Here is a 17382-nt window from a genome sequence, read left to right as displayed (position 1 = left end):
ACACAAAAAATTGCACACTTGAGGTGGGAGGTGGGAGGAAGGTTCAAGAGGGAGGGGACATATGTATACCAATGGCTGATTCATGTTGATGTATGGCAGAAACCAACGCAGTATTGTAAAGCAATTATCCTCCAATTAAAAATAAATATTTTTTTTAAAACTTGCATGCTAATGCTCATAGCAGCTTTACTTGTAATACCCCAAAACCAGAAACAACCCAGATGCCCTTCAGTAAGTGAATGATTAAACAAACTATGAAGTCCATATTATGGAATGCTTACTATTCAGCAATAAAAAGGAACTAATTACTGACGCAGGCAACACCAATTTCCCAAGAATTAAACTAAATGAAAGAAGCCAATCACAAAAGGTTACGTCCTATATGATTCCATGAATCTAATAGTCTCGAAATGACAAAATTACAAAAACAGAGAACAGGCAAAGGGGTTCAAGAGTTAGGGAGAAGAAGAAGGTGGAAAGGAAGTGGGTGTGACTCTAAAATGGCAACCTGAAGTATCTTTGTAGTGATGGGAATAGTCTGTATCTTGACTGTATTGATGGCACTATCCTGGCTGTGACAGTGCATTATGGTTTTGTAAGATGTTACCACTGAGGAATGCCAAGTAAATGCAAAAGATCTCTATTATTTCTTATAACTGCATGTGAATGTACAACTGTTAAAAAAATACCTACAGAGATAAAAATTAAAGAAATAATGAAGGAAATAAGTAATTCTTATCCTACTACTCTAAAATAGCCACTATTAAAATGTATTCCTTAAATTTTTCTATGCACATTTTTGAAAGGCATACTACTATATACAGTTAGATACTTGCTTTCCCCCCCTTTAATATTTCATCATTAATTTCCATCACATTAAGCATTCTTCAAAATTGGCTTTTAATGACGATTAGTACTAATACTCCATGAATAGATCAGACTAATTTATTCAGCCTAACTGACCCCCAACTTCAGTGTAGGATATGATCAAAATCTTTCATTTTATTTTTCATATACTTATTTTTTATTTTAGAAAATATATTTTACTTCCATAGAATGAAATGATACATAACAAACAGTACCCAAATCACCACCAGGCCTGTTGACTAGTCCATTATCCCTCAAGCCCAAACTGATTTTCCACCTTCTTTGCAGAAAAAGAAAAGCATTTAGAACAGTTAGACCTTGGCCCAAACATTAGCTCTGACTTTCATTTGTTGCGTGTATTAATTTTATTCTCCCTCAGCCTTACTTTACTCGTTGGTAAGATGGACAGTACAACATTTAAGTGAGAACACAGTGACTAATACACATAGACATACAAAAATGCCAGTTCCTCAAAATTTGACAATGCTCCTCCTTAAAATATTTTCCATAAGCATATAGGTTAAAGTAAACATGCCTTGTTATGGGAAAAAATGCATATTAATTCCTACTTCATACTATATACAAACATTAATTCTGAATGGATTGCAGATGTAAATGTGAAAAGCAGAAAAATAAAGTTTTTTTAAAATTTTTATTCATTTGCCTGCACTGGGTCTTAGTTGTGACACATGGGATCTAGTTTCCTGATCAGGGATCAAACCCAGGCCCCCTGTATTGGGAGAGCAGAGTCTTAGCCACTGAACCACCAGGGAATTCCCAGAAAAATAAAGGTTTTTATGGAATTTTTTTTTTTTTTAGGATTCCCTAGTGGCTCAGACGATAAAGAGTCTGCCTGCAATGTGGGAAACCCGGGTTGGATCCTTGGGTCAGGAAGATCTGGAGGAGGAAATGGCAACCCACTCTGGTATTCTTGCCTGGAAAAGCCCATGGACGGAGGAGCCTGGCAGGCTATAGTCTATGGGGTCGCAAAGAGTTGGACACAACTAAGCAACTTCACTTTCTTTCTTTCAGAACATTTTTATGGCCTTGACAAAGGCAAAATTTTTCATAAACATAGCATTAAAAAATCCTTCTTGTAAAAAATTGATAAATTGGACTATATTAAAATTTTGAACTTTCATTCATCAGAAGACACCATTAAGAGAGTGCATGACAGCCCACAGAATAGAAGACATTCATTCTATGACTATCTGACAAAGGATATTCAGAATACATTAAGAATCCCTATAAGACAAAAAACAACATGATATCCTGGACTGAATCCTGGATCAGAAAAAGGACATTAGTGAAAAATCCGGTGAAATCCAACTAAAGTCTACAATTTAGTTAACCAATATTATATCAATTAAAAATTTCTTAGTTATGACAAATGTGCCATGGTTTCGTAAGATGCTAGCATTGGAGAAAATTGGGTGAAGAGTATATGAGTATTATCTTTGCAACTTTTCTGTAAACCTAAAATTATTTCAAAATAAAGAGCATATTTAAAGGAAGAAAGAAGGGGAGGGAGGGAACATGAAGGGGAGAAAAAGTGGTGCCCAAAAGAAAAATGAGCAAAGCACTTCAATAGAATCATCACAGAAGAGGATATTCACATAGCCAATAAAACATATGAAAAGGGTTCTATCTCATTGGCCATGTCATCAAAGAACTAGGAACTAACATCACAAGGCAATACCACAAAATACCCATCAGAATGACGGGTTAAAAAAAAAACAACCAAGTGTTAGGGGCTGTAGAACAATCAGAACTCTCATACACTGATGGAGGGTTTGCTCATCATTACAATCAATCACAATCACTTTGGAAGTATCTACCACAGACGAACACATGAATGACACCCTCAGTCCAGTCGCTCAGTCGTGTCTGACTCTCTGCAACCCCGTGGACTGCAGCATGCGAGGCCTCCCTCTCCGTCACCAGCTCCCGGAGTTTACTGAAACTCATGTCCATCGAGTCGGTGATGCCATCCAACCATCTCATCCTCTGTCGTCCCCTTCTCCTCCTGTCTTCAATCTTATAAGCATCCTGCTGCTTCTGCTGCTAAATTGCTTCAGTCACGTCCGATACTCTGTGCAACCCCGTAGACGGCAGCCCACCAGGCTCCCCCATCCCTGGGATTCTCCAGGCAAGAACACTGGAGTGGGTTGCCATTTCCTTCTCCAATGCATGAAAGTGAAAAGTGAAAGTGAAGTTGCTCAGTCGTGTCTGACTCTTTGAGACCCCATGGACTACAGCCTCCCAGGCTCCTCCGTCCATGGGATTTTCCAGATGAAAGTACTGGAGTGGGGTGCCATTGTCTTCTCTGTATAAGCATCCTATAACACAGCAATTCTACCCCTGGTTATCGACTCAATAGAAATGCACATATACTTTCCCCATAAAATACACACACTAGAATGTTCATAGTAGCATTTTTCACAATAGCCAAAATTAGTAATGTTTTGGAGTAGAATGGATTAATTGTGACATAGCCATCCACACAACAGAACACTGCACAACAGCGGAAAAGAAGGAACTAATGGACATGCAACATGGATATGCTATGGAGATGTTTTTAGATAGGTTAAGCAAAAGAAGTCAGACAATAAAGCATACCATATGATTCCACTTCTACAAAAAGCATAAAAGCAAGCAAAATTAAGGATGCTTTCAGAAGTCAGGACTGTGGTTACCCGTGAGGATAGAGGGTAGGTAATAACTAGAAGGGGACTCCTTGATACTGGTAATGATTTGTTTCTTGATCTGGGTGATGGTTAGTGTCCAGTTTGTGAAAAGTACTTGATTGTACATTTATGTATGTATGTTATTGCATACATACATAAATGTATGCCTTTTTTAAAAGCAAACAAAAAAATTAAAAACTGCTCATCATAGCATTAAAATTCCCTTATGATCAGACCTATTATCACTGTCTGCATCACATAATGTCTTGACTCCCACTAGGACCTCACCTGTACCCGACACGAGCTATTCCAAACTTTCCTGATCCAACTGTAGCAAAGCACCCAAATCCAAATTTCTGTTGATGAGCCTTCCAATGCAATACATGTTTCCACCTCCCCAAAGGTGTGCCCGTCGTTTTCTCCTCTGAGATTCCCTTCCCCTCCCTTGCCTCCTTGGAGAACTGCACTCAACCTTAAGGCTCCGCTCTAACAGTCCCACCCCAGCACCCCTGTCAGAGCCTGCTCCTGCACCCACTGCATCCTACATACCCTACACTGTAACACAGGCCCCACTCCTTCATCACTACTTATTCACTCTTCTCCCCGATAAAATCATAAGCTCCTGAAGACCTTGATGGCTTTTTTAGCACAGTGCCTTGCTTAGAGTAGGCACGTCAAAGAATATGTGGGATCTTCCCAATTCCTTTTCTTTTGAGAACATTAGACTCCTCAGTTTAGAGAAGCGGTACGGAACACTGGAAAAAAGCAGACACGAAAAGGGGGGAAACAAGAGAAAAAATGAGCAAAGACCAAGAAAGGCAACACTAAGAAAAACTACAGGGACTACTCTTGTGGTCTAGTGGTTAAGAATTAGCCTGCCAATAAAGACATGGGTTCAATCCCTAGTCCGGGAAGATTCCACATGCTGCAGAGCAACTTAGCCCGTGCGCCACAACTACTGAGCCCGTGCTCTAGAGTCCATGAACCACAACTACTGAAGCCCGTGTATGGCAACTACTGAGTCCAGGCACCCAAGAGCCTGTGCTCTCCCACAGGAGAAGCCACTGCAATGAGAAGTCCATGCACACAGCTAAAGAGTAGCCCCTGCTTGCCGCAACTAGAGAAAGCCCACAGGCAGCAATGAAGACCCAGCACAGCCAACAAATAAATAAATAAATTTAAAACAGAAATACAAATGGCTAAAAAATATATTAAAGATGCTCAACATTACCAGTAATAAAGTGAAAGTGAAGTCGCTCAGTCATGTCCGACTCTTTGCAACCCCATGGACTGTAGCCTACCAGGCTCCTCTGTCCATGGGATTTTCCAGGCAATAGTACTGGAGTGGAGTGCCATTTCCTTCTCCAGGGGATCTTCCCGACCCAGGGATCGAACCCAGGTCTCCCACATTGTAGACAGACGCTTAACCTTAACCGTCTGCGCCACCAGGGAAGTCCAGTAATAAAGGAAATGCAAAAATTAAAATAATAATGAGTTATCATTTGGGGGGAATTTCATTAAATTTTGATTTGAAAAGTGTAAGATAAGACACATAGAAGTACGCTCACAGCAGCACTGCTTGCAGCGGGAAAACACTGGAAACAACCCAAATGGTGCACTGACAAGGAAATGGATGAATAAATAAACTCTGTCACAGTGATACAATGAACCAGTATATTCAGCTGTGAAAATAAATGAACTACAGCTACATGCATCGACATGAAAGAGTCTCAAAATTAATATTATGCAAAAAAGTAAGCAGTAGAATACAGATGATACCATGTATACAAAGTTCAAAACACATCAAACGAAGCAATACATTACTTGCGTATGTAATAAAAGTATAATAATAAGCAAAAATATAAAAACACAAAATTCCAAAATTCTGTGGAGGAAGCAGAAGGGTTAGGATCCATAAGGGACCCCAGGGAGCTTCAAAGTATTGGTAATGTTCTGTTTCTGAAGGTGGCTGTTCAGTAGACAGGTGACCATTTTATTTGCTATGTTTTAAAACTTTCCGTATAGGGACTTTTCTGGTGGTCTAGTGATGAAGACTCTGTGCTTCCACTGCAGGGGCACGGGCATGAGTTCGATACCTGGGCATCAGGGAATTAAAATCCCGCATGCCACATGGTGTGACAGGAAAAAAAAAACAACTTCCCATATACAAAGGTATCCTTTCTTGCTTTTCAGTAAAGTGAGTGAGTAAATCCTGCAGAAATATCATTTTTAGATCAAGTGAATGGCAAATTTTAAAGATACTGATAATACCTAGGATTGGTGAGGATGCAGGAAAAAAGATTAATTTCACATGTATATCATCAGAGATTATAAAAGTATTTTTAGAAGTTAATGGGCTTCCCTGGTGGCTCAGACAGTAAAGTGTCTGGCTGCAATGCAGGAGACCTGGGTTCAATTCCTGGGTTAGGAAGATCCCCTGGAGAAGGAAATGGCAATCCACTCCAGCACTCTTGCCTGGAAAATCCCATGGATGGAGGAGCCTGATAGGCTACAGTCTATGGGGTCGCAAAGAGTCGGACACAACTGAGCGACTTCACTTCACTTTGGCCAATATTAAGAGTGCATACTTTTTTAAACCCTTGACTAATTCCACTTTTAGGAATATGCCCTATGAAAATCCATGCACATTTACCCAAAGATATGTGTGTAAAAACGTTAACTGCAATCCTCTTTACAATACTTAAAGACCTGGAAACAGCATAAATAGTCTCGAGTGAGTGAATTAAGTATGGTAATATCCATGCTATGAAATACTACACTGCTGATAAGTAAACCTCTGCAAGTTGACAGGAAAAGACCTCCAAGATTTATTAAGTGAGGGATTTCCCTGGTGGTCCAGTAGTTAAGAATCCACCTTGCAATGCAGGGGATGCAGGTTAGATCCCTGGTCGGGGAACTAAGATCCCATGCCATGAAGCAACAAAGTCTGTGCACTGCAACTACAGAAGCCCGTGCGCTCTGGAGCCCAGCGCCACAACTAGGAAGGCTGCACGCCACAAACAGAGACTACATGCACTGCAGCCAGAGAGGCTGTGCTCCACAACAAAGGTCCCACGTGATGCAGCGAAGATCCCGGGCTACAACTAAGGCCAGATGCAGCCACATAAGTATTAAAAAGGCATATTAAGTGAAAAAAGCAAGTCACAATTTAATTCATAAAATATGACCTCCTATTTACTTCAGTGCATATATATGTTCAGAGTATTAGTAATTGTCAACTCCTAAATAAAGCGAATACTACATGCTCAGCCCTACTGGGTATAAGTGCTTTATAGGTATTAACTCATTTAATCCTCACAAGACAACTATATGTTAGGTATAAATCCCCATTTTACAGATGAGAAAACTGAGTCACATAAGTATCTTGCCCGAGGTCACATAATTAGTAAGAAGAGTCAGGATTCAAACCCAGGCCCTGTGATTCCAGAGTCTGCACTCCTAACCACCATGCCACACTGATATTTCTTAAAAGTAAGCACAACAGAAAAGCACTGAACTCATACACACTAAGCTAGAAAAAGTCTACTCAGTGGCAAAGAATCTCCCTGCAACACAGGAGATTCGGGTTTGATCCCTGGGTTGGGAAGATCCCCTGGAGGAGGAAATGGCAACCCTCTCCACTTGCTTGAAAACTCCCATGGACTGAGGAATCTGGCAGGCCACAGTCCGTGGGGTCACAAAGAGTTGGACATGACTGAACACACGGAAAAAGTCAGAGGAGTAAAGGGACTTTCAGTTCATATATCAATACTTCTATAGCGTTTTAAATGTCTGCAACAAAAATGTATTTGTGTGACATTCCTATATAAAATACATAAAAGAAAGAGAAGGAAAGAAAAAGTACTAAACTTCGAGACAGAGGTGGGGTTTGAGTACAAATGGCACCTACTAATCCTTGAGCAAATCATTTTATCTCTCTGGGAAATTTCCCATCTGCAAAATAGGGGGTAATACCTACCTTGCCTGTACTTTAGGCAAGTAGGTAGTAGATGTTTAGAAACAGTGTGAAAGTACTTTGCAAACCATAAATCACTTCCCTAAAGTGAGGCAGCATTGACTTTCCCAAGGAGCTCTAGGAAAACTTCAAGGGAGGGGAGTAGATGAAACCAACTGTCTAAAAGGAGCCTGCGAAGGTTTCCCTGGTGGCTCAATGGTAAAGAATCCGCCTGCCAATGCAGGAGACTCGGGTTCTATCCCTGGTCTAGGAAGATCCCACACGCCATGGAGCAACTAAGCCTGTGCGCCTTATACAATAAAAAAATAAAAGGAGCCTATGAATAAATCTAGGGTTCTTTCTGGCACTTCATCCTCCAGAACCAGAGGATCCAGTCTGTAAGACCACAGACTTCACCCCACAACCCCAAACCATAGCCAAGGAGGAAAACCCAGGCCCCTCTCTATTTGGTGCCACTGGTTTCTGGGGCTGGAGGGACCCCAGGGCTGTGAGCGGGCTTCAGGGAGCTTTAGGAATATCTAGCAGGGGGGGTCCCCTCTGGGGACTCTCTGAACAGCAATATAGGAAGGGGAGCCATCTTCTCTAGGGAAAAAGGAACAGAGCTAATCACAAGGTAAGCAGCCTCTAACCTCATAAACATTCTTGGGGAGAAGCCCAGCCACCTCTAAATTATAGGCAGCCTCTCCACTCTGTTCAAACAAATCTCCAGCTGTGACTCACTCCTCAGAGCGGGGAGGGGGTAAACACATAGCTAAGGGCTTAGAGATCAAGACGCTAAGGAACAGTGATAGGGAGATAAACAGGGAGGCCCCAGAGGTTCTGACACCTCAGGCTCATGTGAATAGTGGAAAGATCCATGGGAAAATATGTCTCCCCAGCTCCCACACCCCAGGCTGCTACGAGGGCCATGAGGACTGAATGGCAGGTGAGAGTCAGGGCCTCTGAGTAAGACTGCCCCTCAGCTGGAAACCAGCATCCTTAATTTATCCGTACCCTATAAGCCACTCCTCCACCATCTTGTCCCTTGACCCTGTTCCCTGTTTCCACTTGGAATGTCCGTGGTCTCTCAAGCAGCCACCTCAGTTTCCCTTCTGAGAAATGGAAATAGCCAGCCTCTTGAAACAATGGTTCCCAAGAGGTCAGGTTGAGGAAAGCCCCAGAAAAGTCAGAGGCCAGGTGCAGCGACTGGGGGACCCCCCTCTCCCGGCCGAGACTCCTAACCCACTTGGCTCCCAGGTCTCCCAGGGCACTCTTGTCCTCCCGCTTGCAGGGCTCTCTCTCCGTCAGAGCTGGCCCTTTGTTGCATTCCTGCTCCTCCCCACAGAGTAACCAACGAAACAGCTGTTTGCTTTTTGTCTGGTTCCCTGCCCAAAGGCATGGGCTGGACAAGCTCTATGCAGAGAGCTGAACAAGGTGATTAGGAGGTGAAATGAGAAAAAGGGATTTAGGGTGGCACCCTAAATCAGGGCAGCTGTTCTCATTCTCTGGACCACTGGCACAGCAAAACACAGGGGCCAGCAGTGAGAGGGAGGTGGGCTCCGGAACTCTCAACTCTGAGGAAGACACCCTTTTGCTCAGCCAATCTTCCTTTAGGAAACCCACCTTGTGCCCAGCCAGCCTGGAATCCCCAGTTCCCTGGCACCCCCTGCCCTTCTCCAGTCTCTGATTACCTTGCTTTGTGATTTTTGCTTTCTTTGCCCCCAAGCCCTAGAAGACCATTTCCTTTTCCTTCCTCTCTATTTTCTTTTCCTCTTCCTGCCCCTGTTGGCCAGGCTTCAATCTGGGCCAAGAGTCTCCCTGGCACATACTTGTTCCCTCAACTAAACCTCCCCACCCCAGGAGACAAAGGTATTTCACAAGACTGAATCGTGACCCAAAGAGGCACATACCATAATTACCAGCAGGTGAGGAAGCTTGTCCCACCTGCTCTGAGTACATGTGTATGGAACCGAAACCATCTGGGTGCACACTCCACCCCACCACTCCCACCTGCGAGAAGTATGTGCAAACGCTGGCGCCCAATGCCTGGTGGCTCCGCAAGCCTCCCCTCTCAGATCCTCCCACAGAGCCCAGCATTCCTCAAATTCCCGGCACGCTTGGAGACATCCTCAGCCGCCGTAGTGCTCCTAAAGGTAAGAAATTGGCAATGAATGGGGGAGATGGAATGGTGTGAGGAGGAATTTACGGGCTGAGCTTGTGGCAGAGCTTATGAGTAAAAGGAACAGGCAGTCACTGAACTTGAGCAGTTCCTCTGCCCAGGAGTTTCTTTCCCCACCCAGGTGTCACAGAGCCAGGGCTGCCACCGGCTTAGAGTCCATTCATTCCTTCGGAGTAAGCCTCAATGGCTCCAGAAAAATCCTCTTTTAAAACGCAAATATTCAGACTCAGCAATTCCAAACCTAGGTATTTCCTGCCAAGAGAAATTAAAACATAAGTCCACATAAAAACTTGTCAACAAATGTTCACAAGAGCATTATTCATAAAAGAAGAAAAGCAGAAACAACCAGCTAATAAGAAGCTACTGTACAGGGAACTCCGCTCGATACTCTGTTGGGGCCTACATAGGAAAAGATCCTAAAAAAGAGTGGATATATGTGTAAGTGATTTGCTTTGCCATACACCTGAAATAAACAGAACACTGTAAATCAACTATACTCCAATGTCAAAACATTTTTTTAAAGAAACAACCCAAAAGCCCACTGACATTCATCCATGATGAACATGTCTAAATATTTTCATACAATGTAATATTTTTATTCAGTCATAAAACGGAATGAAATACTGATTCACGTTACAACATGGGTCAACCTTAAAGACATGCCAACTAGAGGAAGCCAGTCACAAAGGATCACATATTATATGATTACATTTACATAAACTATCTAGAATAGGCAAGTCATAGAGAAAGAAAGTAGACTGCTAGCGTAGGGGTCAGGGACTATTGGAGGAAAATGGGGAGTGCTTGCTAACGGGTCAGGATTTCTTTATGGGGTGGTGAAATATGTTCTGAAATCAGCTGTGTTGATGACTATACAACTCTGTGAATATACTAAAACCCATTGAATTGTATATGGAATGGGTGATATGTATGGCATGTGAATTATATCTCAATAAAGCTATTGAAGTGAAGTGAAGTCGCTCAGTCGTGTCTGACTCTTCGCGACCCCATGGACTGTAGCCCACCAGGCTCCTCTGTCCATGGGATTCTCCAGGCAAGAATACTGGAGTGGGTTGCCACGTCCTTCTCCAGGGGATCTTCCCAACCCAGGGATCGAACCCAGATCTCCCACATTGCGGGCAGACACTTTAACCTCTGAGCCATTTGGTAAGCTTGGGAACTAATAAAGCTATTATAAAAAGAAAATGAAAATGAGGCCTATAGTGAGCCTTCAGTAAATCATAACTTTAGTAAAAAAAAAAAAAAAAAAAGTCTAAGTTAGGAAAGACTTGGCATTAAACTAATGCAGCTTCTGAGGTCCTAAAGGAATGACACCTATTTCAGGGTAAAGACAAAGGTTCAGACTGCAGCTGATGTAAAATTTCAAATCCACTTAGATATGGAGAAAACTTCTCTAGCTAGACTGACCAATATAAAACACCTAGAGGACTGGGTGCTGGTGGAGGAGAGTGTTAGTTGCTCAATCCTGGCCAACTGTCTGCAACCCCACAGACTGTAGCCTCTGTCCATGGAATTCTCTAGGCAAGAATTGAGGAGTGGGTAGCCATTCCCTTCTCCAGGGGCTCTTCCCAACCCAGGGACTGAACTACTTGGGTCTCTCACATTGCGGGCAGATTCTCTACCATCTGAGCCACCAGGGAAGTCCTGGGGTGGAGGTGGGGAGAAGATATTCTAAGGAAGGGTAACACTGATAGGATGCTTAAAGGGACCTTATCAGAGTCCAGAGCATCATGGGACACCAGCTGCCTTGGCTATGATTTCGGAAAAAGGAGGAGGAGGAAAAGAGCCCAGAACAGGATGCTAAAACATGAACCCTGACTATCACTCTAAGACAGTCCCAGCTGAGTTGAGACTAGCCGAGCTTACTCAGGTCTTCACTCTGGGTCTATCTAGATGTCCCTTTTGACCCTCAAGACCCTCCACTGGCAGAGGAAAGAGGAAAGGAACAGGTAAGAGCAGACACCAACATAATGAGAAGGAGCAAAACTTGACCAGACCAGAGTGTTCCTTCTCCATCCCTTGACCAGGGGGAGTTAAAACAGTCTCGCCGTAAGTAACAAAGAGAAAATAATGACTAACGTCTGAGCGCTTACCACGTGCCAGGCATTGTACTTAATACTTCATATGCATTCTTCACAACAACCTTATGAAAACGATGTAATTATTACCCCCATTTTACAAATGAGGAAACTGAGACTAAAGAGATACAGTAGTTTATCAGTGATCTGGGGCAAAGCAAACACTGAGGCTCTGACTATAGTCCAGTGGGTCAGACTCCCCGAACCAGGCTCTTACCTGCAATGCTACGAATAGAACCATAATTTACTCAAAAACTGTGACATAATTTCACTGGGAAGAAGGGAGAAGGAAAAGGAAGCATGTAAGGGGTGCCAGTATAAACCTTCCTATAATTCCTGCAACAGGAAGTCAACAATGTCTAAAACTGATAAATCATACGCAAACTATTTGGAAACATGGCCATAAAGACTACACAGAACTAACAGTTAAGAGTGGAAACTTCCACTTTGGGTGGTTTTGGGTGGCTATTGTTTTAGTTGCTAAGTGTAAGTAGTGTCTGACTCTTTACGACCCCATGGACTGTAGCCTGCCAGGCTCCTCTGTCCATGAGATTTCCCAGGCAAGAATACTGGAGTGGGTTGCCATTTCCTTCTCCAGGGGATCTTCTCTACCCAGGGATAGAATCTGCATCTCCTGCCTCAGCAGGCAGATTTTTTTAACTGCTCAGCCGGCCATAGGTAGGGAATTGCTTACTATTTTCTTTTAAAGGCCTTTGATATTACTAGATCTTTTTAAAATCATACACAGATATTCCTTTGATTAAAAATGATTAAAAAAGGAAAAGAAAGACAATCAGAGATCATTTAAATTAAGTCTATTGCTGCCCTTGTTACCAATTTCCATCCTCCTCCACTGATAACAGCACTTGGGTTTTGTTTCAGAGAATCTCCCTCCTTTACTGGGTTATCTGGTGGGCCTGTTAATCAAGGAACCCCAAGCCCTGGCCAAGCGGGAAAGGGGCCAATGACACTTTCTCCCTGGAATCTTGAACAGAATGGCAAAAAGACCTAACACAGCTGGAAACAGTGCACCCAGAACTAGAAACCCTCCATTCTCTCCTTCCATTTACCCAGGCCCCAGGACTCCCTTGGTTTGGACTTTTTAAACTTAAATTCTGTGAGCTGCCCATTTCCTTCTAATAAATTCCTCTTTTGCTTAAGTTAGTTGAAGCCACTCTCTGTTGTTTATAATAACGGAACTTAATGGAAATGTCTTTTTAAGAATGAGAATGAGGTTAATCTGTGCTTTTATTTGCCAGTACAATTTAGTACAGTGGCTTGCAAAGTTTTTTAGCCTTAAAAAACACATTTTACATCACAATCAGATAAATACACATACACATATATAATATGTAAACAAAGATATAACTGAAACAAAAGTTTCACCAAAAATGTCTACCCTAACACTCTGAGCCCATTAACTCTTATTTCTTATTTTAAGAAATAAGAAGTTTGTTGCTTTTTAGAGCAGTTTTAGGTTTGTAACAAAATTGACAGGAAGATACAGAAATTTCCCATATACCCCTCCCCACACATATGCATAGCCATTATCAGTATCATTCACCAGAATGGTACTTTACAACCAAAGATGAACATATACTGATACATCATAACCACCCAGGATCCACAGATCATTTTAAGATTCAAGTGACTCTAAGTCAAGTGATCTTCCATGGGTTTGGACAAATGTATAATGACATATATCCATCATCATACTATCAAAGTATTTTCACTGCCCTAAAAAACTTCTGTACTCTGTGTATTCATCTGTACTCTCCCCACAAATTCCTGGCATCCATTGATCTTTTTATTGTTTCTATGATTTTACCATTTCCAGAATAGCATACAGTTGGAATTTCTTTCTTTTTTCCGAAAAGAGAGGTTCAAAGCTTTTATGACTATAAGACCATTCATGGCTCACCCATGCAAGGGCTAGACAGGCTGTAGGTGGCAAGCTCTTCCACTAAATACTGCAACTTTTCTTCCAATACTAAGCCCTGTCCCACTGTCCCTGCCCAGTGGAGATGCAGGTGGACATGTGTAGGGTATTTATTCACAGGAAGGCCACAAGTTTTGTGCCTCTTGTTACAATGAACCCAGATCCCTGTTGGGTGTGTTACAAATAGAGGGGCCATTTCTTCAGGCCTCCTGCTCTGAGCACATCTATTTCTTTTTTAAGGCTGGTTCTGACCCATTAAGTTGATTTTTAGTGACTATGTGATTATGATCAGCAGCTGGAAAGCACTGGCTCCCTGTACCTGCCGCAACTGCCTCCAACAATAAAAACAACCCAGAGAATGCAGCAGCCATATTTCCAGTGACCATGTGTGGTGCACTGAGGCACATGGCCTGGTTGCTGGAGAAACCAACACAGTCCCAGGGGCCTGACGCTCAGCAGGACACACGAGTCAATTAAATTGTCTGCACTGCTAACACCAAAAGAAACAACTTCTTCATTCATTTATTCACTCACTCACTTTGCACATGCACTGAGCACTCATTCAACAGTGTGAATATATGAGAGGTTTCTGGGGACTGTCCAGAGCCATAAATTCTGTCTTCGAGATGGCTCAGAGGAAAGGAATCCAGGACAAAGCCTGTCTCCTGACTGATTGATTGTTTACCATCTCCTCTTCCGTAAGAGCTCAGGAATGCCTCCAACACCAGATATGGGCAATAGTGATTTCATTCCCACCTTTGAAGTCAAATAACTTTCAAGTTCAGCCTGGTCAAGAAGGAATGAAAGAGAATTTCTGTCTCTCTCTTGTTCTAGAGGCCTCTGATTAGCTTCAAACTAATCTACAGCTGGAGAATGTCTGAATTTCTTGCTATTTTCCAATCCATTCTTTCTGCCCCACCAGACAAGCAGCAAAACATCAAGGGAGAGAAGAGAGTGTCAATTCATTCTCAACACTGCCAATGCCTTAGATTTAAGACTTCTCTGAATCTCTTTTCTACAACAAGCAAAAAGTCCAGTCATCCCTCTCCTTTATTTCCCTCATATCCTGTTCCTTGCCTCAGCTATTCCAAAACAGTGAGCCAGCATGTGGAAAAGGACTTGGGTCTAACACAATAGAGGACGGATTTTTTTTCCCCATCTCTGCTGTGTCCCAGAACTGGGGGAGTGGCAAATAACAGAAGACAGGGATGGGGGTACTGGGGTTGGGCAGTAGCAATACTTGAATTGTAATCTGATAGACACAGCCTGGACAGAAACTGAGAGGGGACTGTGAGGCGAATTAAGCGATGATTTATACCCTAAACTTGAAATGACCAACTGTTCTACAAATACACTTTGAAAAGCCATAATCCAGGTGCAGATGGATTAGCTCTATCTCAAGAGCATGCTGAGACAGGAAGACAGAATGGAATCAGAGTGCAGTGGGGGAAAGGGAGGGATACAAACTCCCTGTCACCTTGGCTCCCGTTTCATTCTCCTCCAGAATAGCTCGAAAACTGATGAAATAGTACACGTTCATTCTGGGTTAGGTTTCCCAGCAGAGCCACAAGCTACCCTCCTCTGAGGGTATGAGGAAAAATCATACGGTCTGCTGTGGTGGGGAGGAGACCAAGGGAGTGAGGGGAGCTGGGCAGATCGCTTAGCACTGGAGCAGATGGGAAGGGCTCCTCGCTCCCCTACTCTCACTCCACCTAGAAGCTCGTGCAGGTCACTTCCCTCCCCTTCTCAGCCCAGGTTCTGGCATCCTTTCCATCCGCTTGCTCCGTGCTTGGAGACGGAAGCAAAACCAACCAAAAGTCCCAGGAAGCTATCGGCTGACCGATGGGAGGAGGGGAGCAAGAAAAGCGGCATGGGAAAGAGCAGAAATCATAGCAGAGAGGCGACCCCAAGCAGACAGCCTCCTAGCGAAAGGTAAGAGTCCTTGGCCAATCTCGGCGTACTTGGAGTTCTACCACCCCCACCCTCCAGTCCGAGCCCTAGAATTTCACTTTGTATCCTTTGTCTTGCTACTGCTCGCCCAAAGCACTACGAAGTTCTTTGAAGAGCCCCTGAAGTCACCAGAACCCACAGAAAAGCCTAATCCCCCTCGATAGGAACCAAAGTCCAAAAGAGCACAGGGATCCCGTCCCTGGAGCTCATTCTACTACGACACAACCTAACAGCCCATAGGACCCCTCAGCAGCGCGCACCGGCGACCAGCGCCGAGTCCCGGGCAGGAGCCGCAGTGTCCTCCCAAAGGGCAGGGAAGCCCCGTGTCCTCGAGCCTCAGAAGAGTCTTTATCCTGCTGACCCCACTGCCCGCCGCGAAGTGGTAGAAGAAAGAGAAGAGCCGCGAGGAGCTGACCACACCGAGCGCGGCATCAGGTGATGTCAGCGAACTCCTCGCGGGGGACTGGAAAGGAAGAATTCGAAAACGAGAATACCAAGCTAGGTAGGCGGCGCGAACACTTTTACTTACCGCGGTCTGCCCCTCCGGATGCACGTCCACCAATGTACACCAGTTACGCGTCCCGTTCATCTTCTCCTGCGGGGGTCGCAGCACAAAGCCCAACCCTCTGCCCTGCAGTTCGGCTCCTACTAAGCGGGCGCGCGCCGAACCGCCCCACCTTGTATATCGCGTCAGGGGCGGGGGCAAGAAAGGACACGCCCCTAAGACTCCATTGGTCAACGAGTGGGCGAAAGGGTGCAATAGGTGTGGTCTAGCTGCATCAGGACACGCCCATCTGAGCTCGCCCTGATTTACGTAGAGGTGGGGCTTATAGGTTGGGAGCAACTTATTTGCTTAACTGAAGTTTAGTATAGCATTTTATGCCTATATGAAGACATGGCAACCCACTGCAGTATTCTTGCTTGAAAAATCCCATGGACAGAGGAGCCTGACGGGTTACAGTCCAGAGTGTCGCAAAGAGTAGGACACATATGTGTGTATGGCTGTACCTCAAACATTAGTCTTGCCTTCACCTTTCAATTCTAAGACCAGTGTTTGTAAGATAGAATCACCCCGCCAGCCCCTAGCGGATGAGGATTTGAAAAATCTTCCATACATTCTCCTGTTCCTACATATAGGCCAGCCTGTAGGGTTTGTGGAGCTGAGCAAACCTTACAGACTTCCAGGACCAGCTCACTCAGACTGGCCTAAGCCAGTCTGGCAAGTGCCCTTCCCTGGCAGGAAGCCCAGGCCAAAGTCAATGCCAGCTTGCCTATGGGTGGGGCTTGTTTGGCAGAAGCTATTATATCGAAGCTGCCCTTATATAGAAGGGAGAGGCGGGACACATTGCCTTAAAAGGAATTTGTACTCTTGGGAAGGGATAAATCTCAATGTCTCCAGTGGCATTTGCTCCCTAAGCCCAGGTTAGCATGTTAAGGGCCCATAAGAGAGGTTGGTCAAGCAGGACCTTGGAGCTTCTTCCAGCCCAACCGCTCTTGGCAGGTGGCTTCTCAGTGGGGCTATGATCTTCATGGACATCAGACAGGAGGAGGTCTGACCCATTCTTGAGTGGGCAGAACTTCTGAATCTGGCAATAGACTTTGGTGAACACCTCACCCCATCTTCAAGGGAACACAAGGGCAGGGATGACAGAAACTTCCCAGGTAGGAACTGGGTCACATGCAATGTAGGAATGGATGGTATCTTT

General features: G+C 44.1%; 1 protein-coding gene and 1 non-coding gene across 5 annotated transcripts in view; both read right to left on the bottom strand.

Annotated features, from left to right (window-relative positions):
• Window positions 1-16326, bottom strand: part of TUFT1 (tuftelin 1) — a 47737-nt gene extending 31411 nt beyond the window's left edge. For all 4 annotated transcript variants that reach the window (XM_004002499.5, XM_012181174.4, XM_004002500.5 and 1 more), the window contains exon 1: window positions 16206-16326. In XM_004002499.5, the coding sequence (XP_004002548.2) occupies window positions 16206-16265 (60 nt within the window). In that variant the 5' untranslated portion in view covers window positions 16266-16326. The remainder of the gene's footprint in view (window positions 1-16205) is intronic.
• Window positions 13824-13953, bottom strand: LOC114111356 (small nucleolar RNA SNORA11). Its single transcript, XR_003587429.1, has one exon. It is a non-coding gene; the product is annotated as a small nucleolar RNA SNORA11 (small nucleolar RNA).
• Window positions 16327-17382: the final 1056 nt, after the last annotated feature.

The sequence above is a fragment of the Ovis aries genome, chromosome 1 (assembly GCF_016772045.2).
Source record: "Ovis aries strain OAR_USU_Benz2616 breed Rambouillet chromosome 1, ARS-UI_Ramb_v3.0, whole genome shotgun sequence".
Classification (NCBI taxonomy): domain Eukaryota; kingdom Metazoa; phylum Chordata; class Mammalia; order Artiodactyla; family Bovidae; genus Ovis; species Ovis aries.
This window is presented reverse-complemented; position numbering and strand designations above follow the sequence as displayed.